Source organism: Argiope bruennichi, chromosome 5 (assembly GCF_947563725.1).
Source record: "Argiope bruennichi chromosome 5, qqArgBrue1.1, whole genome shotgun sequence".
Classification (NCBI taxonomy): Eukaryota; Metazoa; Arthropoda; class Arachnida; order Araneae; family Araneidae; genus Argiope; species Argiope bruennichi.
The window spans coordinates 113758493-113781441 of record NC_079155.1 but is presented as its reverse complement, the minus strand read 5'-3'; the positions used below and the strand labels follow the sequence as shown (position 1 = coordinate 113781441).

Genomic DNA, 22949 nt, shown 5'->3' with positions numbered 1-22949 from the left:
ATAAGATGGTAATCTTACTTAGTTCCAAAACAGAAGTATTTGCAACAATGAATTTGTTATTGAATTCTGTATATAGCTTAAATATCTTCCCAATGTACGATTATTGTAATTTAAATTTAATCCATGCTTGATTAAAATGATAAATAATTTTCATAAACTGTCATATTTTTAGAAAATAGCTTTGCTTAACTTTGTGTAATTAATGCTGAAATACAATAGCTTAAATCATGAATTTCATTGGCTGTAAAACAAGCAAAATATTTTAATTTTGTTAATGTATCAAAATTTAGTTCAAATAGTACTGTTTCTTTTATGTATTGGTCAACTTGATTACCAAAAATTAAATCAGTTCTGTAATTAATTAATGTTGGTAGATATTATGAAATGATAGTCTAGTTTGTAAAATTCTATAAATGAAAGTTAAAAAGCATTGTTATATTATTATTAATAAAATTTTAATTTCTCAATTTGATTACGCCCTGGCATAAATTTTCAAAGAAAGAAGATAGATCCTTTGCAGTTTCCATGTTGTAACAATAAAAAAAAGAACTGGCGAGGCCGCTGTTTTGACATTTGCACAGAGCGAATGCACTTGGCTTCTGAAAAGGGAGAATTATATTCTGTTGCCCTTTGACCCCCCCCCCATTCTTTAATTCCAAATGTTCACATTTTACATTTGAGTACTTTTTCTATTATAAATAAAGTTAAAAATTAAAATAGCAAATATAATAAATAAGATTTATTGATGGTGATATTTCTATTTTATAGAAGTACTTATTTAATTTTTATAGAATTAAAATAAGATTTTCTATGGTCATTTTTGCTAATTGTATCTGAATAAAAAGAACGCAATCTCCCCCCCAAAATGTTATTTTCAAAACAGTTATGCGACCCTTATTAGGGACGCGATCTAAGATTTCAAGAAGATTTTGTAGTCGAAATTTGGCAACATCTTTCTAATTCTTACTGCTATGGCGGTCTTCGCGCGTGGAAATTTTGAACAACAACCTTGTATGTAAGTCGCACTTGTATTTTTCATTTTTATAGATACTTTATGAAGTATTATGGTATTGATTCATTTTTATGAGCATCTGTTTATGTTATTATTTACTGATTTTAAAGATTTCTACTTAGGCAGTATAAAATTTATAAGAATTTTTTGACAGCGAATCTCGTGATAGTAGGTCTCTTTATTAATTAAATCTCGAAGTTTAACCATCTTTTGTAACAGCCGAAAGATTTTACTCCTTCTTAAATTATCACTTAAGGATACTTGTTTTTTTGTGTTATGTATTTCTCTGCATAAATGAATTTTCAAGTTTTTCTGATCAGATCTGGAAGACCTTCAATCTTTGAAGAAATTAAAACCGAGTGGCAGGTATTCGCATACGTCATTGTCTTTCTCCTTAAATGATGGCATCCCAAGGTTCTTAAGATGCGAGAAAAGTTGTAGTGATTACAATTGTAATTAAAGATTTTGTCCGTTTTTACTGTTACTTTCAACTGCTTTTCTGTATATTTGTTCTATAATGGTCTTTGATTTTAATTGCTTGAAAATTGAACTTTGCTACTTGAATGACAAAATAAGTTAGGTTTTCAACAGATATTTCATATTTAAACGCATTTTTTAGGACATATTCTTATAAGATATCAAAGTATTTGATATTTTATTAAAATTTATAGGAAGGTAGTTACTATATTTGTTTTTTTTAAAACGTCATTTTACGATTATAAGCGTTGATAATTTCACAATTTTTTAACACTCTAAAACGACAATGACCTTTATTGCTGCAAGATATATATTCTGCATTCAAAGCAAATATGAATTCCAATCTGTCAATCTTAACTTGATATTGGGTGGCACTTATAAAGTTTACATTTTTAGAACAACAGACAAGTCATTAATTGGCAGGATTTTCAAATATTGTTTATATTCTAGAATTTGGTTGTGATGTGCTTGAAGATATACTTTTAAATTTCCATGATTTATTCAATCTTCTAATAACATATATCATTCTTTAAGTCTTAATAATAATATAGATCTATTTTTGTAACATTAATTGAACAATGTTTTAGGTATCAATTGATTTCTTAACCTTTTTTTGTTCTAAGAATAATAAGAACCCATTGTAAGGCTTGTGGCTAAAGACCTCTTTGTATCCTAAAAACATTCATTATTCTTGAGAAATCTGGCTAGATAATATTAATAACATTTATTTTGTTTGAAAGTACTAGGCTTTCTTAAATCATAAAATAATATAAGTAAAGTAGTAATTTTTAATTATTCTGTATGAAATGAAAAATGGAAATAATATCAAGTTATAAATGAAATATAAAAAAGTTTGATTTAAAATTACAGAAATATGAAATCTTATTCAGTTGAAGCTAACTAAGAATGCAATTATATATTGCAGTGAAATCTGAAAATATGTTTTCAAATTTCTTAAGATTCCATTTCTTGCAGAAGTATGCTTTAAAGTAATTAAGTCTTTTGTCAAAGGAACAATTTATCGGAGGCATCAATATTTTAGTAAGATATACCCTGAATAGAAGCAACAACAGTGAAATTTAATATTCTGAAAACTTTGGAATATATATACAATTATATAATTATTTTTTATTACCTAATATTTGTATTTTATTGCTTCTAGGTGTGCAATGATTGGTTCATTAGCCAGGACAGATCAGATTTTCCACAGTAAATATTGCGTGTCTTCTTTGTACCTCAAATTAAATTATTTTTATTGCATATGAACTTCTATCTGTGGAGATGTCGAATACTTTAGTGTGTCTTACTGAAACTGTTCCTTTTTATACCCAAGAATTGTGTAAGGATTCTCCTTTCAAATATGAGACTTTTCCACCAAGTTGTGAGCCTACCTGTGGAAATTTAAAGAAGGCTCTTCCCATTACTCAAGATGAAAATAATTGTACAAACTGCAGGTGTTCTACAGGAGACAGTCTTCCCAGACCTGCTCTTCCTCGGAAAAGAGAAGCCAGTAATGTCCTTGTGGAAAGTGTGAAACGCCGGGACAATCTCAGAAATATCGGTTCTGAACCCAATGTGCCTTGCGACTCCTTCCATTATGATTCCGGTGTTGCTTCACCTGAATCTGAGAGTCCAGTACATTCTGAAAATGTTAACAGCTTACAAACTGAACATTTTAATATTGATTTGCCCATTAACACAGACTTTTCTGACTCTTTGGCGACAGATTCTGGAATAGAAAGCTCAAAAAGTACTTCTCCAGCTCATAATGTTGATACTTCCAGGTAATAATCTGGGTTTGATTTTATGTTTAACAATTATCTCTTAAGATTTAAATAGTTTACTACACTGTTCTCACTGTTTTATTATTATTCATCCTCTAAGTTATTATATCTTTTATTCAGATGGTTTAAATATGAAGTTTCTAAAGTAGATAAATAATTTATCTGTATATTATACTTGTATTGAAATCATAGTATTCAAAGTAATTTTCTCATCAGAAATTTTTAAAAGCAATAAATTTGGTTTAATCTGTTAAGAAATAGTAATGAAAAATTTATTTTTACTTGGCTGTTTAGGATGTTAAAGTTATATGTATATTTTAAGTGAAATTTAAAAAAAATCATTCTATATTAATTAATTGATGCTATTCATTTTAATTGAAACAATAATTTGTGAACATAATATCAATATATTATGTTGTAGTCATTTTTGATTGTGAAAAAAATGACGGATTTCCAATGTTCTTTTATCAGATAACTTATATATTTTTATGAATGGTGACAATTTGCATTTCAAAATGCACAATTGCAAGAAAAACGATCATTATATTTATTGATAAATTCTTTTACAAACACACCTATTCAATTATGTTTGATTCATATGCAATATTTCTCGATTTCTGATTAATTTTGAATGTTTATTAGCAGACAAATACTCTACAAAAACTGCAAATTTTTGCTGATTCCATTATTTCCCTCCTTTAACCTCTTGAACAACAATTTATTTTCAGCCAGTAATGTCCATTGTTCAGGCTGACAATTGAATTTTCTTACTTTTAAGAGGAGGTATTGAAATAGAAAAGTATAGTCTTTTTCATTAAAAAATATTTTTTATTAAAATTTTATAATAAGCTTTAACTTTCAATTTCTGGTGAGTACATCTTGTAATTCTCAGTTTGCTCAACCCATCATTTTACTTCAAAGAGTTAATGAGATAATCTAAAGCAACAACACATTTCTTTTAGCATTTTATAAAAGTAAAATATTTTATATTCTCTTTGTTTTGAATTTTCATTAAAATGTTGGATTATTAGATTTGAGTGCATATATATTTTATTGTAAATTTGTATTATGAATTCATTAATGAAATATGCTTAAATAAGAATCATTTAAGAGCTTTAGTGACCTATACTGAGAGTATTGAAACTGAAGGTATTTAAAAATAATGATTAATACTAGGGATGAGTATTTTTTTAGGAGTTAGAAGAAAACTGGAATGCCATTTATGATTCATTATGAAATTGAATGAAGGCTCAGAATACAATATTTTAAATATTCTTTAATACTAATGTAATAAATTTACTAGCTATTATATTTTTGAAAGCTATGTTTTGCTCTATGAATAGCATGTTTCTAATTGTTTTAAAATTTTTATACTATTTTAAAATCTATAGCAGATTTTTACATTATGACATTTTTATATAAAATCATACATTTATCTGATTTTGCATATATATACTTTCAGGAATTGCTTTAATTAGGTCTTTTGCACTAGTCTTGCACTTACTAATCAGCATGTGGGTGCTCTTGTCTTGACTTTTCTATTTTGAACAAGCTGTATTTAATTTTTTTATTTTGGTTTTAGTTCATTATTATTCATTTTTCATTTAGTTTGTATTTATTTAGGTATTATTTATGTAGCAGCAATTTTAACAATTTGAAAACAGCATATATGTGGCATGATTAAAATCGCTGTAAGTGCTGGGTAAGAGTTATATTATTGTTTAGTTAGAATTATTAATGATGCTCACAGTGAATTTCTTTAACTTGCAAAGAAATCTGGAGATTCACCCATTTAATGTAGCTGAGATTCATAACTTCCCATTTTTGTCTAAGTGTAAGCCATTATTTTTGGATGTCTTTCACAATAGACGTCTTCAAAGATAAAATCTCCCACCCCTATGCGAGCATAACTTTATATTTGGAGACAGGATTTTGTTTAAAAGTTTAGTTGTCATTGAAAGATTTTTGTTAACTTTTATGCTTCTTACTTCTGAAATAAAAATTAATATATTTATTAAAAGCAGCAATTCAGTGTAATTTCTTTAATGTAAAATTTATTGATAAAAATACTTATATAGGTTCTTATTTATTTTTTAGTATTTTGATTGATATTCAATCATTGTGACATCAATCTGTTGTATGTATCTTCAAATAAATTAATTTTTTTTTTTTCCTAATCAGCCAGTTACTGACATAAATTATTTTAATATATATTTGTACATATAAAATTTATATATATTAAAACTTTTTATTTCCCAAACTATTGTAATTAGAGATATATTTCCAGTTGCTAAATTTCACCAAATAAAGTACCCACATGTATGAAAATATTTTGGCTTTTCATTCTATGAAATACTGGTCAGAAGAATGAAAAATGGTCTGAATCAATAATTTTTTTTTTAATATATTGGAAGAATTTACCAATAGAAAAGTGAAAATTTGCATTCTTATAGATGAATGTAAGAAAAACATTTTACTCATAAATGCTTTTTCCTTATGGGGGCTATATAAATATTTAATTTTTAAAAGCATTTTCCATAATTTCCACAGAAGCCAGTTTTCTCATACAGTTTCCACCTTTTTTAATGAAACTTTAATTGCAACTGTATGCCTTAGCATAATATTTATGGATATTAAAGCTTGTTTCATTTTTATGGATAATTGTTGTATGTAATATAGTTTGATTTTAATATATAATTGTAAGTGCATTATTTGCAGTTAATTGAAAATAGCTATGATAATAATTTTATATTAATTTTGAAGATAATTATTATTATTGGATTTCAGTACATGCTGCTTAGATGATGATGTCTGCCAAGATTTAATGGAAATTGGTGAGTTATCTAATTATTCTTATAAGTATTTAAAAAATAATATGAGTGCTTTGTTAATTTCATCTGAAATTGCTTGTTATTATTCCATATTCATTTAACAACAACAACAACAACAAAATATTTGTCTAAACTTTCTTTAAATATTTTGTATTACCTGGATTTTTTACAGTCTGCATAAGCTCTAAGTACTCTAATAAGCATTTCAGGTATCAAGTTGAGCTTATATCTTTAACCTGAAATATTCTTAGGTACTTCTCTTTGCTTGCCTTCATAATTTGATTTTGGCCCTGAGTACATTGTTATTGAAATTATGTGAAAACTGAATCTCCATCTATCAACTTACAGCTAAATACTTCACCCTTGGTAATCACACTTTGTATAATGTCTTTAATGTGTACAATTGTCTAATAAGCCTATAAAGTATGAAATTGAAATAACACTTTATTCTTTTATATTATTTTACCCTTAAGTAAGAATAATTTAAGACTACAATGTTCCTGAGTTAATTCCTTTGGCACATTACATATTATAAATGAAGGTATTGTTGTTAAAATCAGTGTCTCAAATTGCTAACTGGAAAAGTACCACTGATTGGTACTTTTTCTGTTAGCAATGGCCCTGATTCTTACAAAGATTTCATAATATTAATTGTCTCAAAGATTTGCAGATTTCTATCTGCTACTTTGCTGACATAAAATTACACAACTGAATTATTTAAAGGAAATTTTCTTATGTTATTAGCTTTAAAGCATAGAACTTCATGTTTAAAATATGTAGGCTACTAAAATTCCTAAGAAGTTTCCAGATCATTTATAAATTCTCAGTGAGCTAAGAATTGTTGAAGATTATCTAATAAGATAGTAAATTTTTTCTTATATCACTGAATATTTAAAAATACCACTAATTTTTTTTTCTTACTAAAGGAACAAAGCTATTTTAATCTTTTTTTCTAGAAATTGAGGCAGAATAAAAATGCAAAGAAAGCCATAAAGGAAATCAAATTTAAGATTTCTGTTAAAACTCTTTAGAAATTGATAATAAAATGAAAGGAATCTATTGTTCAAAGAAAGCTTTTAATGCAATAAATTATTTATAATTTCAGAATTTTCATTAAAGAAACTTAGATACCTTTTAGGAATTTTACTAAAATCAGCTATTTGAATTCTGCTAATTAATGATAAGTTCTATAACTAAAGGAAGTTTTCAATCTAATGTTTCAGATTTTCATTGTTCATTATTCTGCCATAAATATACCTTGTAAAACCTTTTTATGACAAATGTTTTATATATGCATTTCAATTTAGTGAATTATTCTTGTTTTGTATAGGTTTGCTGTATTTTCTAAAAAAGAATTGCATTAGAAATATTAAAAATTATAATAGGGCTAATCAAAAATTCTGATTTTCTAATAAATATTGATTGTAGGCTTATTTTAGATTGTTGTTGAGGCGCTGTAATTTAAATTTTGTTTTCAGATACTATTGGAACATGTGATTTAAAATCGGAGAATGAAACTTCCAAAGTCTGTGAATTGGGAAACAGTCCAAAATCTGTTGAATCTTCAGCAGCACATCTGGATGATCTCCACCTTTCTGATGCAACAGCAGAAGAAAAAATTGAAAGTGAAAATGCCAAATCACCCATCATGCAAAGTCTCTTTAAAAATGTGCCATCAGTCATTTACTTCTCAACCAAAGATGAAACAGGTACTCTTTAATTATGTTCTGTAATATTCTATTTGTAGAATTCTTTTAAAAAAATATAAGTGATTATGTTATTAAAATTTATTTATAAATTATCTATTAATAGTTATATTCTGGAATTTTCTATTCATAGAATTGTGTCTAAAAGTGGCTGTGTTGCTTTTTAATAAATACTTGATTGTACTTTATTAATAAATTATTTGTTAATAAAAAAAAGTTAAATTTTCCAACATCTGTATATTTTTTTAATATATATATATATATTTTGCAATTTTACGTTATTGATATTAAAATTTTAGGAAGATTAAGTTATACTTTTTAGAATTATAATAATTCTGCAGTGCATGAATTTTTATTTATTGGCAAGAAAGGTATATGTTTATATATTTGGAATTGCAAAAGTGTAACAGACATGAATCAAAAGATTGGTATTGTCCAATTAAGTTATATTTATTTTGAGTGATACTTTAATAAAAAAAAATGTGCATGGTAATTATTTTGAAATGCTGCAAAGAGTTTTTAAAATTTCAAAATCTGGCAATCTTGAAAACAGTTCCTAATCCAGCTTTTTTACACCGAATTTTGCAAATCAAAAAGATTGAAGAGTTGTTTTCAAGGGGCAGTTTAAACTATTATGGATTTTCAAGGGGCAGTTTTAAGTATTATGGATAGATCTTACTAATGCTAATCTTTTGGAGAAATTTTACTTCAGCTAAGAACTAGACTTTAGATTTTATTAGTAGTAATTAATTTATTTCTCACACTAAAGACTGAAAATTATGCATCATTATTATGCATATTAAATAAGCAACTATTCCCCTATTAAAAATAATCATCTCTGTATGACAAGAGAAATTTTTTTTCTGTAAATGAAGCAACAGAAAGATTATATTTAGTAAATTTCAATCATATTTTGTATGTACAGTAACGTAGGTTAAATTCAAAATTACAGCATTTTTTTGTGTGTATAAATGTTAATTTTTGAAATGCTTGTTTTTTGGAGAAGAAAAACACTAAATTTTATTGATATCTGAGTTATGAAACTTTTCAATGTAATTTATTATTCATGATTAAAACTGGCAATTTCACTATTAAATTTTTCTCTCGTCCTTTAGTTAGTGCCATGCCTGAACATGTTGTTAAAAACTTAAAATGGAAACTTTCAACTATCACACCTGCTGTAATACGCCAGACAGTCTTGAAGACAGGTTTCAGTTTAGTAGAAGGTAAGCTTCTAACTCTTTTTTTTTTTTTTTTTTTTACCATCTACAATTTTATCTATTTTAATGTATCTATGGAAGATATATTTGAATTTTTGTAAGTTATAAAAATATTTTTTAATGAATTAAGAATACTTCAGACAAGACTAAAATGAAGTTATCTGGTCTAATAATAAGCACCGCCACTTGTCTTAGCTAGCTGCTTTAATATGTGAGGCAAAAAAAAAAAAAAAGTCAAATGATAAACAGAAATCTCAAAGCGAAACCTACCCAACAAGATTGTATTAAAAGATTTTTATAATTTTTTTGTGTGATCTTATTTTAGATGGTACTGTGTAATATTTCTATGCTGAATTTAAAATGTGTTGCCAAGCTTAATGCTTTTTAATGTAACTTCACTTAAGGAAAATTTCGCATCACGAGAAAGACTTTTCTATCCTTTTATTATTAACCATATATATACTAGTTGCTTTTGGTCACTTCAAAATCCTTTCTTTATGCCAATTAGTCAGCTGATACACCAGAAATGCTGATTTCATTTAAATTTTGTGAGCTTATTTGATGTTCATGATGCCTTCAACAAGCTTCAAACTGTCATTGATTTTGTCCCCCCCCCCCATCTCTTTATCTGTTCAAAACCTGACATCAAAAAACATAACCTGAATTATTTGTCTTATAATTGTACATTGTGCAGGAAGCTCAATTTTGTACAGCCAAGGCTTTGGAAAGAGGGATGCAAAATTTCTTTAAACATTATATATGAATAACTGTTTCATTTAATAAATTGTCTTGAGGTTTCTTGTTTTTTTAAAATTGATTAAAAACTTAACTACTTAATTTTAACTGTTGATTAAGAATTAAGTTTATCTTTCAAAATAGCCGCCATCCTGTTCCATACTAAAAACACTTATTTTGTTCCCATTCATAATATTTAATTAAGTTTGTGCCATTCTTAAAAATTTTTAATCTCACAAAAAATAACTTCTTATTGATTTTAAAATTCATTTAAAATATTCTGTAATTTTTCAAGAGTCTAAGATTTAAATATTAGGTACAATAAATTTTCTTATTTTAATTAAAAGTAAAGTTGCAAATGATAGAAATATTTTGTAAATAATAAAAAATTATATGAAAGAAGCTTTTATGTTAAAATTTGATATCTGAGGGTTTTAAATTTATTTAAATTGCTTTAAATATTTATTGAATTATATGATGTTTCAAATTTTGCTCATAAATTCCAAAATATAAGAAAAATTCTAATGAGAGTTTATTGGCAATTAATTCACTTGTTAAGTTATCATTAGCATAAAATAAAAATTTTCATGCAACATTTCTTATATTAGCTTGGGAAAAAATATTAATATTGAGATATCTTTGTCTTCTCCTAAGTACTTCTGGTTTTAAACTTCTTAAATCATTGTAGAGAAGTATATTAATTTTAGTCATAGATTAAAAACTATGTTAGTTTAGAAAATATATAAACTCATAAACATTTATTTTTAAGATATAAAACTTTTAAAAGTTTGGTATCTGTTATGTGTTAGAGAAAACTTTACAAAAATATTATGTTAGTATTATTAATGAAAACACAATTATTAAAAGCCATTGGAGAGGAAAAAGCACATTTGTGTTTAGTACATTTTAATTGTCAATGTTGATATTTCTTGAAATTTTATTTTTGAATGAATAACATTTTTTTTTGTAGCTGATACAACTGAAGACTGGCTAGGGACATGGGGAAAGCATCTGAAGAACTCATCATTCAAGAGAATTAAACACTTTCAGAAGGTAATTAATTTTGGTATAATTGGTAAGGGCGGTCAGTCTGGGGCTAGTTGTAATATTTTTGGGGATTTTTTTAAAAAATATATTTGTAATTCCTTGATTATTAACTACTTTTTTTATACTTTAATTATTCATAATATGCATCAAAAGTAGAAAACACTCAACAATTTGTTTATTTTAGAAGTAGGAAAACTTGTTGACTGTTAAAACTTGCCCTGAATAGAGATAAATTTTAATAGACTTTGGGCAAGTTATAACAATAAAAATAACAATATTTAAAATTATTTTCTCTTTACCATTCTTTCATTAATGAAAATACTGAAGACATTTGGTAATTATTCTGAAATGGCATAATGGTAATAAATGATATCTAGTGGTTGACTGAAAAATGAAGATAAAATTTTAAACAATTATTATAAAATTGATTTTTTAAAAATTGCAAGACATGCTCATAATAGAATGCTTCTTATTGCACACATATTATAGCCACATTTTGCAGATCAAGCAGTGAACCTATTTTCCTTCATCAGAATTGCAGGTCATAGTGGCCAATTTGTAATATCTTGACATTGGGACCAGAGTGCATGGTTCAAGATTTGATTTGTCCAAGAATCACTGTGCAAATGGGTTTGGTATATTCTAAATCTTTTTTGGTTTAAATATCTTCTCACTTGGTATGGGGCATGGAAGGACATAAGAGGCCACAGACTCTACTCTTGCCTCCATGTTTGCCTAGATGTCATTCTTCAAATTTATTTTATTATTACTGAGAAATGAATAAGTCATTAGGAAGGCATTTGATCTTTGAGGATATTCATTAATATTTTAAGCAGAAAGTCTGACTTCATAAATCAAAAAAATCAAGATGATTCTCACTATAATATGTTAGGACTTTGCTCCATCATGTGGTTTGGGTCTTTTTTGTAATTTATATATATAAAAAAAATGCAGTTAGGGGAAAAAGAAAGCAGCTTTTTAAAACTTAAGACATAGATAAAGTAAATAAGTAAAAACATTTTTAAAAAATTCAAATGATTTATCCTAAATTAAAATTTAGCATTTTATTTTTTCATTTACTAGTAAAAACTAAACACACTTCTTATTTAACAGTTAGGCTGGGTAATGGCCGTTTTAGCATAGTTAGGCCCATCTTAAGAATCTTATGTGAAAATTTACTTGCATAATATGCATGTTTAACTAATCCCTGGCTCTCCTATTTGATTAGACATCCTTTATGGTTTCTATCTTTTGCTTCACTTTTGTGAAATTGGAACTGCAGAATATTTCAGGCTTTGAACAATCTTTTACAAAATCATTTGAATTATTCTTGGTGCTTGTTATAGTTTTAGGACTGTGAATAAGAATTTATATGATGTATGTTCATATAATTGTTTACATATGATTTAGAGCAATTTATATCATAACTTTTCTTGGCCATATCTGTATAAGTAATATTCAATTCTGTTATTCAGTGAATTCTTTTATTGTGATGCAAACATGCAATTATCTTCTGAATGACAATCCTTTTCTAAAAAAATTTCAATCTGTATGTATAAATTTTCTTAAATGTGCAGGGCACATATTATGTAGCATTTTCTATGGATGGCATTGAAACTGCTTTTGCTTTTATATATTTTGAACTGTGTATATACATACATACATCTCTTTTTACTTGTATAAATTTGAAAGTGAAAATTTGTAAATAGTTTTACATATTAAAGAGTTATTTGTAATAAAAGTGCAAGAAAAATTTCATGAGAATTATTTCATTACACTTCATTATTTGTTATTAAAATATTATGTTTATTATTATTCTTATTAGATTTTGCTTTCATGTATATCAAATCTTATATTAAATATTTCCAAAAAATCCTCACATTTATTTTTCTGGAAAAAAAATATTAGACAGATTGTTTATATTTCAAAGTATTTAAATTTTTAAAACATGCCTGATTTCATTATTTACTGCATTGTTTTGTTTTATAATCCATTTCTAATAATTATTATTTTCCAATCATGAAAGGTTAAGGATATTAATCATATGTCTAATGAAAAGGCAAAATAACGTTTCGTATAAATTTTTATGGGTAATCTTGCATCATTATAATTATTTTCTTTCATTCTTGCTAATTTTTACCAATTAAAAGCTATTAAGCTATTGGACATTCATAATAAAATCTAACTATGACTTAAGATTTTATATAAATATAACTTGTACTGAGTGTAAATTCTTTCTCTTATTTAATTGGATTGCATGATAATAATATTTTATTGTTCTTCAAGGTAAATCACTATCCTGGTGGTTTCCACCTGGGCCGCAAAGACCGCCTTTGGGAAAATTATCGCAAAATGGTGAGCAAATTTGGAGCTGAAGCCTTCAATTTCTTCCCAGAGACATATATTTTACCAGCAGATCTCAAAGCATTGAAAGAAACTTGGGGAAGTGATTCAGAGAAATGTTGGATTGTTAAGCCTGTAAGCATTATTTGGATCTAATAACTTAATTACTTATTTATAGAGAACTGTTTCTCTATCTCCCTTTTATGTAATTTGCCGATATGTCATTTTTCAGTTAATAAACTGATTCTTAGTTTACTAAAAATTCAGTTTCTTTTCTTCATATTTGGATACTCTCCATTCCTTTTAAATATGATTTTTGCTCTTTTTTTTTTTTTAGTGTGCTTCAGCCCGTGGCACAGGTGTTAAAGTTATTTATAAATGGTCTCAAGTGCCTAAAAATCGTCCATTTGTTGTTCAGCGGTAAGCCTAATTGCATACATTATTAATATTAATAATAGTAATAATGCATGACATATGTGAATTTTTCTTTTGTTTGTGTAAATTATTTTCTCACTTTTCAGCTACATCAGTGATCCATATTTAATTAATGGAAGTAAATTTGATTTGCGTGTCTATGTCATGGTTCCTAGCATAGAGCCTCTGAGGATTTATATTTTTAAGGATGGGCTAGTCCGTTTTGCTTCCGAAAAGTAAGGTTTCGATTAGTATTTCATTAGATAATAGTTATTAATAGAACTAATATATAAGTTTTAGATTAGACTTGAATTGTTGATGTACCTGCTTTTTGCTATTTGTTATAGCTATTGCATTGTTAAAGCAAGAATAATTGAAAAATTAAATTTTAATTTACTTCTTAAATCTAGCATCTTTCTGAGTTATTTTGGAACTTGTGAAAAAAAAATATTGTAACTGTAATAAGTATTGTATGTGTCTGTATTATAATCTTTTAGCATTTATTAAAATTTATTTTGTGGAATTAAAGGTTACAATTTTTTTTAATATAAGCAGTGTTTTGTAGAGAAGTATGAAATTTATTTTATTATGCAAATTAGTATTAGTCATAATAATTTAATCTCTTTTACAGATATTCATTGGCCAATAAATCATTTGCAAATAGGTTCATCCATTTAACTAATTACAGCATTAATAAGAAAAGTTCTTCATATACGTCTAATGATGATGAAACTATGTGCCAAGGCCATAAATGGTATATAGACTTTCTGTTTCCTTAAATAAAATTAAAATCTTTGCTTTAAACTCTTCATGTAAATAACTATAAGGATTGATTAAAAATGTTTTGCCTAATTTTTTTCACCCAACATATAAAGAAAAATGTAAGTTTTTACATGTCTACTAAGATGCATCATAATTAAGTTATTGTAACCTGTTATTTGAATAAATGTAATGAATGGTTTTATTACCAAGATTAATAGTAATAAAAAAGATAATGTGCAATTAGAAAGAAACAAAAAAAATTATTTAAAAAAACATTTTAATATATTAAAATAAATAACAAAAGAGCATTGAGCAACATAACTTCAGGGAGCAGTTTTGGAAGGTAATCTTGCCAATAGGAAGAAGAATAGTATAACCTGAATTATTTCAGATGACACTTTTTCTATATTAACTTTAATTTGCTGTATTACTGTAACTGTTAAAAGTATACATTATTAAATAAAATATCCACTGAATAACATAAAATAATTTGTAATATTTAAAAAAAAACTTCCCTGTAAAGCTGTCATAAAATACTAAATATGTTTAAAATCTTTAATAAAATATTTAATCATGGTTAGTTTATTCCAAATTTAATTAATATCTTTATATTAAGACAATTTTTAATGCTGTAACAAATATTTATGTGAAAAATTTAAGATTTGGAAAAGATTAGTGATGGTATTCTAATATTTTTTTAAATGCTTATCAGCCATTATATTTTGTTGAATAAGTGCCAATGTTTCAGGTCACTGAAATCTTTCTGGGATTATATGTCTAACAGTGGTATTGATGTAGAAAAAATTCAAGCAACCATCAGAGACATGATCATCAAAACCATCATCAGGTATATAAAACTGAGAATTTCTTCTTCTACGTTTGAATCTTGGATTTTTTTTTTTAAATCCTCAATTTTTAAAATGTTCTGATTTATATCTTAATTTTTAGTGCTGAAGGTCCCATTTGTAGAATGCTGAAGAATCATGCCAAGAAATCTTACAATTGTTTTGAACTTTTTGGGTTCGACATAATGTTGGATAAAGATCTACATCCTTGGCTTTTAGAGGTCAACATTTCTCCAAGGTTGGTATCTTTTTCAGAGTTTGAACAGTTTTTTTTTATTTAAATATAGTTTTTTTAAAATTAAAATTAAATTTTTTTTTTTATTATAGTTTACATACCAAATCCATGTTGGATAGCAGTGTGAAAGTAAGTGTGATACATTGATAAATAAAAGATCATAAATTAACTTTTCTTTTATCTTGGCGAAGCTTTTTTAAATAAGCATTTAAGCATTTTTAATATAAAATGAAAATTTTAGTTAAAACTAGTTAATTAAGTTTTAATATAGAGAAAAACGACAGAAATTGTGGTTAATTTTTTTTTATTTACTCTTTTTAAATGTGTTGTATAGGGCCCATTAGTGAAGGATATGCTCAACATAGCAGGTTTTGAAATTCCTGATAATGAGGAGTTTTCTTCAGAAGATAGGTAATAAATTTTTCAATATGTTTTGAAATGTGTTAGTTATGTAATACAGTAAATACCACATCTTTTTGTGTGGCATATCTATTTTGTTTCACATTTTGTTTTTTATTTTTTTAATGTATTATTTAAGATGATGTAGTTTTTCCAGAATTTTTTTCAACCAAACACAGAGTGCATTTTGAGTTTTGTGAAGAAAATATCAAAAAAACTTTTCTTAATTTTTACTGTAAAGTTCATCTAAAATAAATAATGAGATCACTCATTTTATAGAATGAATATCATAGGTTAATATATACTGGTATCTAAATTTTAACAATAGGTTTTATATTTAGGTATAATGGTCTTGATATTTTTTGAAATGCCAAAAGTTAGAATTCAAAATTCTTAAATTTTTAAAATTTTGGGAAAAATGTCCATTTTGAAATAAAAGTATTACTGTCATTAAGCAGACTGTAAATATATCATAAAATTATTAATAAACATAACATTATTAATGATTAATAATTATTTAACTTCAATGAATTATTATAAATGTCTTATGAATTAGAGGCTCATTAAATTGGTTAATATCTGATTTTCAAGTTTATCATTTTGTCATTTAATTTACTCTTAGAAGTTTTAACTTATATCTTAGAAAGATTTGTATTATTTTAGCGAATTTGCCAATACTTTGGTAGTTACTATTAAGATAAAATTTGGTTATCTGTTTATTCTTATATATTTTATCTTTAAAAAAAATCATCTAAAGTATTTGGAGCTCTCTAATGATTTTTTAAATATAACAGTGCAAATAATTTTAGTCGCAATAGCAATAGAAGCATTTTAACAATACATCATTTGAAGGATTTTTGTATCTTTGTAGTTTGAAAACAAGTTTTGGTAATAGACATAAACCTTTTCGAAATCGTGGACTATCTGCAGAAGAAAAGAAGAAACATGCATTATACACATATAAATACACAGATGCGGTATGTATAATTAGTGAATATATGTTAATTTGATATAAATTATTTTCCTGTTTTCTTAATACTTGATATCAATGATATGTTTAAATGTAGATATGCATTTTAATGACATGTAATGGAAATTTATTAGTCTGAAAGAATTTTGAATTGTGAAAAAATTATTAATCTGGATTCTCTTTAAAGATAATAAACTGGATCTATATATGAGGGATTTTAGTTCACGTATTTAATTTATTATTTTATTAAATGCATTTGTCTTCAAATTATTCTGATTTCTTTAACTTGGCAGTATGTATATTTTATATTCATTTCTTTAAGAACAGAAGTGATATAAGTTTTTTCTAGATTTGTTAAAACATTTGGAATCCTGTGTCATAGATTTTTAGATGTTCTAGAATATTCTTTAAAATGAGTAGGGTAATGATTTATATTCTATGAGAGCATTTGTTAGTGATCTTTTTTTTTGGTTAATTCCAAATAAAATTGACTCTTTATAGGGAAATAAAAAGTTTATTTATTTTTTTATTTCAGTATTTTAAAATTAATTAATTTTGAAACTCAAAATGATTGAAGCAATTTCATTATATTTTCTCCAAACATTATATCTGATGTTCTGATTAATTTTGTTGAAAAATAGGTTCAAACTGTAATTCCAATTAGTTTTCTTTTCCTAAAATAATAATAATAATTTTATTTTTATATCAAAGCTAATTACTAATAGTTTTTTAAGACTAATATTCTATCATTAAGTATTTTTTTGTGCATTAGAATGACATAGTATATGCATATTTAGTTTTAAGTTTGGATGATTATTTTGGGAAACTTTGTTAAAAAATTATAATGAAGAAAACTGATAATTTTTCTTTTCTTTATTGTGTCCTTTGTTTCTACGTGTCCCTTATATATATAATTAATTCGGTTGTTTGCTATTTAACTTAATTTTGAATATTATTTTAGAAGTCAGATATCCTTACTACACTGACCCTGGATGACCTTCAATGCTTAGTGGAAAGTGAGGATGAATTATACCGGGCAGGATCTTTCACTCGCATCTACCCCACCGAAAATACTTCTTCTTATTTCACTTATTTTGATCACATTCGCTACTATAATGTCCTGTTAGATGCGTGGGAAAAAATGTTTCATTCAGATAGAAATGAAGGTGAGTAATTAGATTTGGCCATATATGCAATAGATTTCAGTTATTAAAAAAATGATGAACGAGCAAGTTAAAATTTAATTATCTTTGGCAATGCTCTTGTATCAACCACATATAAAAAGTATAACATCTGGTATAGTAATTCTGGGAGGTAGAATAAATATATTTCTCTGGGTAGCAGTCAGGAGATAATAACTATGTACTTTTCATAAAACCTTTGGGAAAGTATACTGATGTACAAATGTACAAAAAACCTATGTATGAGATAGTTTCTTTTTTTTTTTTTTTTTCATTTTCCTGTTCTTTTATATTTGAATAAGATTTGAAATTTCTCTGAAAATAGGTATAAAAAATGCTATTGTAAATAATTAGTTTTTGAATACTTTAAATTAAGTGTGTTATTTTAAAATTTATGGATCCCTTTTTGTATTAACTATGTAATTAACTTCTTACTAACTTAGTAAGTAATTTATAAGTATCTTATATGCATATGAGCTTGGACTTGACAGAATTGGAAAGTTTTGGCAAATCCACAAGTTTACTTAGTACATGACGAATAGTGATGTTCTTTGCAAACATTGGATTTTTGAACTAATCTGTGACATTTATATTAGAAACAAGCATTAAAACTTAGAACTTTATTTATTTAAATATTAGTTTATTAATGAATTATGAATCACTAATAAATATTTAGTTTTGATGTAAGAGAATGAAATTATAATTTATAATTGCAGATGGAATTGGTTTTTCTAATTGCAATAAATTTGACAATCCTGTTAACTAATATAATAATAAAAATAATTCATCTTTATAAAACTAGGAATAATTAGGTTTGCTGAGACATTGTAGATGGATGTCAATTTTAAGTATGATTTTTAAATTAACTTCGAAATAAGATGAAATAATTACATTTCCTTCATGTTACTGTTTTGTTTAATTAAAAAAAATGTTTATTTTATGTTATACAGTGTACATATAATAATTTATAGTACTAGTTTGATACTCCTTGCAATGAATTCAATCCTTATAAATTCTGTTTGCAGTAATGAACATTATTTAGATGTCCTTTTCCTGTTATAAATTTGAAACATATTGTACATTATACAGTCATAAATTTTTTGAAACATATTGTGCCTATAGTATTGGATTTATCCATAACAAATATTTTTGAAGTACTAGTTTGCACTAAAAGGTAAAGAAAATGGGAATTAGAGCTAGTTTGTTTACAATTGTTTTTTATAATGTGAGTGGAAGTAGGAATGAAACATTTATAGAATTCTGGCCTTTTTGCAACTTTTTTATCATAAGGCTTGCCCTTCTGCCACATTGGGATGGAGCTCTATTGCATATTGAACGATTTGTTCGATTCTAAGAAAGTTAATATAATTAAAGTTGTAAAAATAATAAAAAAATTATATTGCCTAAAAAGTTAATTTGAAAAAAATGCTTTGACTTTTTTTTTTTTTTAAATTAGAATCTTGGAGTATAATGAAAGAAGTTAGAAAATTAAAATTTAGTTTAGACATGTTAACATTCTGTTTTGAAGCAATTTAAAAGATAATTTGGGTAGACTTTGTTAATTTTGATCTTTAATCTGATAATGCTGAGGGGGAAAAAATAGGACTTTCTATGCCAGTATATTATGATTTTTTAATGAGATGGAGAAAGAAAGAATGTATTTACTATAATTAAAATTATTTATTAAAATTTTTCTCATTTTGTATATTAAGTGGCAATTTAAAAAGGTTTTATTGATATATTTGAGAGAGCATTATGATTTTTATTTTCATATAGATGATGTAAAATTACATGTAAATACTTTTTAGTTTTAGAATTGTGTGGATAACACATTTTAATAGTTATTCATTTTTTTTTTCCCATCATGTCTTTGTTTAGGTATTAAATTATTGCAAGGTAAATGTGAAGAATTGTTGCAAAGGAAAGAGGAAAAAGAGCAATCTACTGAAAGTTTTGAAACTAAATTGGTATATAAATACATTTTTTTATGATTATTTTTGAAAATTTGAAATATTTGTATCTAATACAAAATGTGTTTAAATGTTATAATGATTAAATACATTCACTTATACTATAATTAGTGGAGAATGTTGTTGATCCAGAACGAGTTTTAATTATGAAAGTTAGAATTTTAATTAAATGGATTAATTTTGTGTATGAATTTTGTGGCATGTCACATAGCCATTAGTCATTGATTGAATATAAAGCAAGATTCTTTCATAACCTTTTTACTTATTATGTTTTTAAAAAATTCTCATGTGCTAATAGGAACAAAAGTCAGTTCATTGTAATTTACCATTTTAAAAAACCAGTTTTCTAAAATGGTCACTTCATAGTGTCTGTTCTTGAAAGTTGTATCTATTGTGAATTTCAATTTTTGTTATGAATTTCTATGTGGATATAATATTTTCTGTCCAAATGCTCTAAAAATTGAAATTGGGAAATTTATTACTATTCTTAATCATGTGCTAATATATGAAATATTAAAATTTACTATTGTGCATTACATTTTCAGCATGTGAAGATTATCTAATTGTCCTAATATAAAACTCTGCTTCTTTTTCACCAGATCAGATCCCCCTCCCCCCCACTTAGCATCGATTTTATTTTTCAATGATTTAATTTTCCTTTTCTTTCTTTTTTTTTTAACTCAAAGATTTATATACATTATATTTCATAATTTATTTGATGTATTTTTTGTTTGTCTTCTTTCTCATTTATGCATTTAAAAAGTGGGTTTATTTGTGTGTTTAAAAAGCCAAATGTTACCCCCTCCCAAGGATTGTAACAAAATACTGGTTTTGTATACAATTTTTTAAAAAGTTATTTAACTAACTGAGGATTAAAGATAACATTTCATATAGCTTTTAACTTGCATAGTTTTGAAGCTCAAAAGAGTTGTGATGACAAATTTTTAAGATTTGATCTTGCTGAGAAATCTTTTCAATTGTTTGTGAATCATAATTTTTACTCTGTCAGACATTTCTAAAACTGTACTGTCTTTTTAATTACTAATATATTCAACTGCTATAAATCTGTTTTATACATTTAACAGTAATTTTTTTTGTAATAGTTTTTTGGTGAAAGCTTAGGAATTTCTTTCAAATATTTTTTTTTTAGCTTTTAATGTAATAATAACGTGAAGAAAACAATAATTGTGAAAATGTTATTAATAATTAAAGTAAATTATCAGTAATTCTGTTGAATCCATTAAAGTTTTTATATTTATCAACTAACTTTTTTTCTGTAAAAAGTATCATTTTAATAAACACTTGTTTTTTAACTGATATATTTTTAATTTTAGAAATCTGAAAGTGTTCCTTGTGAATCTAATTCATGAATGAAAGTAAGTACCGATTTAGATTTCATATATGCTAGAAGGAGCTTTTTTGCTTGTTATGAAAACCTTTGTTAATTTTCATTTTGAATTTGAGTCTTTGGAGCAATGATACTTGCTTATTTTCTTGTTTTTGTATTACACCTAATGATTTATATGCTAAGTTTCATGGATTTTTCTAATGCAAGTTAAAATGAATGCAGTTTTTTTTTTTGAAAAATTTAATTTTGTTTATAAGTAAAATGTTCTAAGAAGTATATTTTATTTTTTATTAGTTTAATTTATATTTGTATGCATAAATTATATTCTAATTTTTTTTTCCTGTAAATCTTTTTACACTTATGGAAGTTTAGTGCAATTTCCATATTAGTATTAAAACCGTTTTTTTTTTTTTTTTAATGTGTGATGCATATGTTGATTAAATAATGCTTTCAAACTTCATTTTCTGAAGTATATTATCAATATATCTTGAAAAAAAAAAAAGGCATAATAAAATTTATCTTTAATATCTTGAAGCTAATATTACATGTAAACCGAGATCTTGATAGGCAGTGTTTTTAAATAAAAATAATTATTTTGACCCTTCACTAAAAAAGTATTTTAGGAAAGATATGTGGATTGTTATATTAATAATAACAATATATTTGTGTAATTTGTTCATTTATGTATTGTAAAGGAACAGATTTTAGATGAACAATTGAGATGTATATCTTTGATTCTTTTCTGAGAATTTTTTATTAATTCTTTTATTTACATTTAATGAACTGCTAATGATTTTTTATGTATTCAACAAATGACTCCCAAGAAGGTGATTGGTAGAGAATGATTTTTGTAATTGTAGGGATTCCTTCCTTCCTTCCTTCTTAAATTAAGAATTTTCTTCCTTTTTCTTTCTTTTTTTTTTCATTCATTTTGTATATTTAAATGAATATTGCATGTATTAGATACCTATAAAGAGTGACATTTATAAGTCATGTATATAAAGGATTTCCTACAATTTGGACATTTAATATTAAACCAGTATTTTGATTACTTGTTTGGCAATATTTAAATAAGTTGTTTGATTTAATTTAATTCTTTTTTTAGTATGGTTTTAATTCAAAATTTCTTTTTTAGTACCAGTGAAGTTGTTTATAAAAGAGTTTTTAGTCTTGTGGAGTCTGACTTTCAAATTGCAAGATGTCTATTTTTTATCCATTTTAATATTGTGAATTGTAAATAAATGCAAAACAATCAATAAATAAAGTATTTATTTTTCATACATTTTTTTCATACTTTTAATTTTTTTATTGGACTTTTATTATATAGATTTATAAGTCATATATAAAGTATTGAGTAAGAAATTGAACAAATATTTGTATATAAATTGCTCTTTCCCATCTGTAATATTAGGCAGAGTTAAGAATATACTCTTCCTTTTGATCTGCCTCATTACTAGATGCGAAAGAGAAAAGTGCTAGGTTATTAATAGGTTTTCTGCAATTCGCTGTAATTTTTCCAAACTGCTCAGCTATCTCTGTTCATGAGATACCTGCATGTGCCTTCACCTTAGGTGAGACTGACCAAGACTTTTCCTGAAGAATATATAAATTGTTTTTTAGTATTTAAGATCAAACCAGATTTAACTCTTGTTGAAGTTAAAATTATTAAT

General features: G+C 25.5%; 1 protein-coding gene across 2 annotated transcripts; it reads left to right on the top strand.

Annotated features, from left to right (window-relative positions):
• Nucleotides 1-946: 946 nt before the first annotated feature.
• LOC129969352 (tubulin monoglutamylase TTLL4-like) lies at nucleotides 947-22561 on the top strand. 2 transcript variants are annotated; one of them, XM_056083894.1, is made up of 19 exons: nucleotides 947-1015; nucleotides 2652-3273; nucleotides 6061-6107; nucleotides 7583-7813; nucleotides 8926-9036; nucleotides 10736-10818; nucleotides 13099-13290; nucleotides 13493-13575; nucleotides 13677-13805; nucleotides 14201-14323; nucleotides 15080-15178; nucleotides 15280-15414; nucleotides 15504-15540; nucleotides 15746-15822; nucleotides 16682-16787; nucleotides 17742-17946; nucleotides 19840-19928; nucleotides 21266-21307; nucleotides 22415-22561. In XM_056083894.1, the coding sequence occupies exons 2-18, from the start codon at nucleotides 2771-2773 to the stop codon at nucleotides 21299-21301; spliced, it is 2286 nt and encodes a 761-aa protein (XP_055939869.1). In that variant the 5' UTR covers nucleotides 947-1015; nucleotides 2652-2770; the 3' UTR covers nucleotides 21302-21307; nucleotides 22415-22561. The 2 variants fall into 2 exon arrangements, with proteins under 2 accessions (XP_055939869.1, XP_055939870.1); XM_056083895.1 differs by having other exon boundaries at nucleotides 993-1011.
• The last annotated feature ends 388 nt before the right edge of the window (nucleotides 22562-22949 follow it).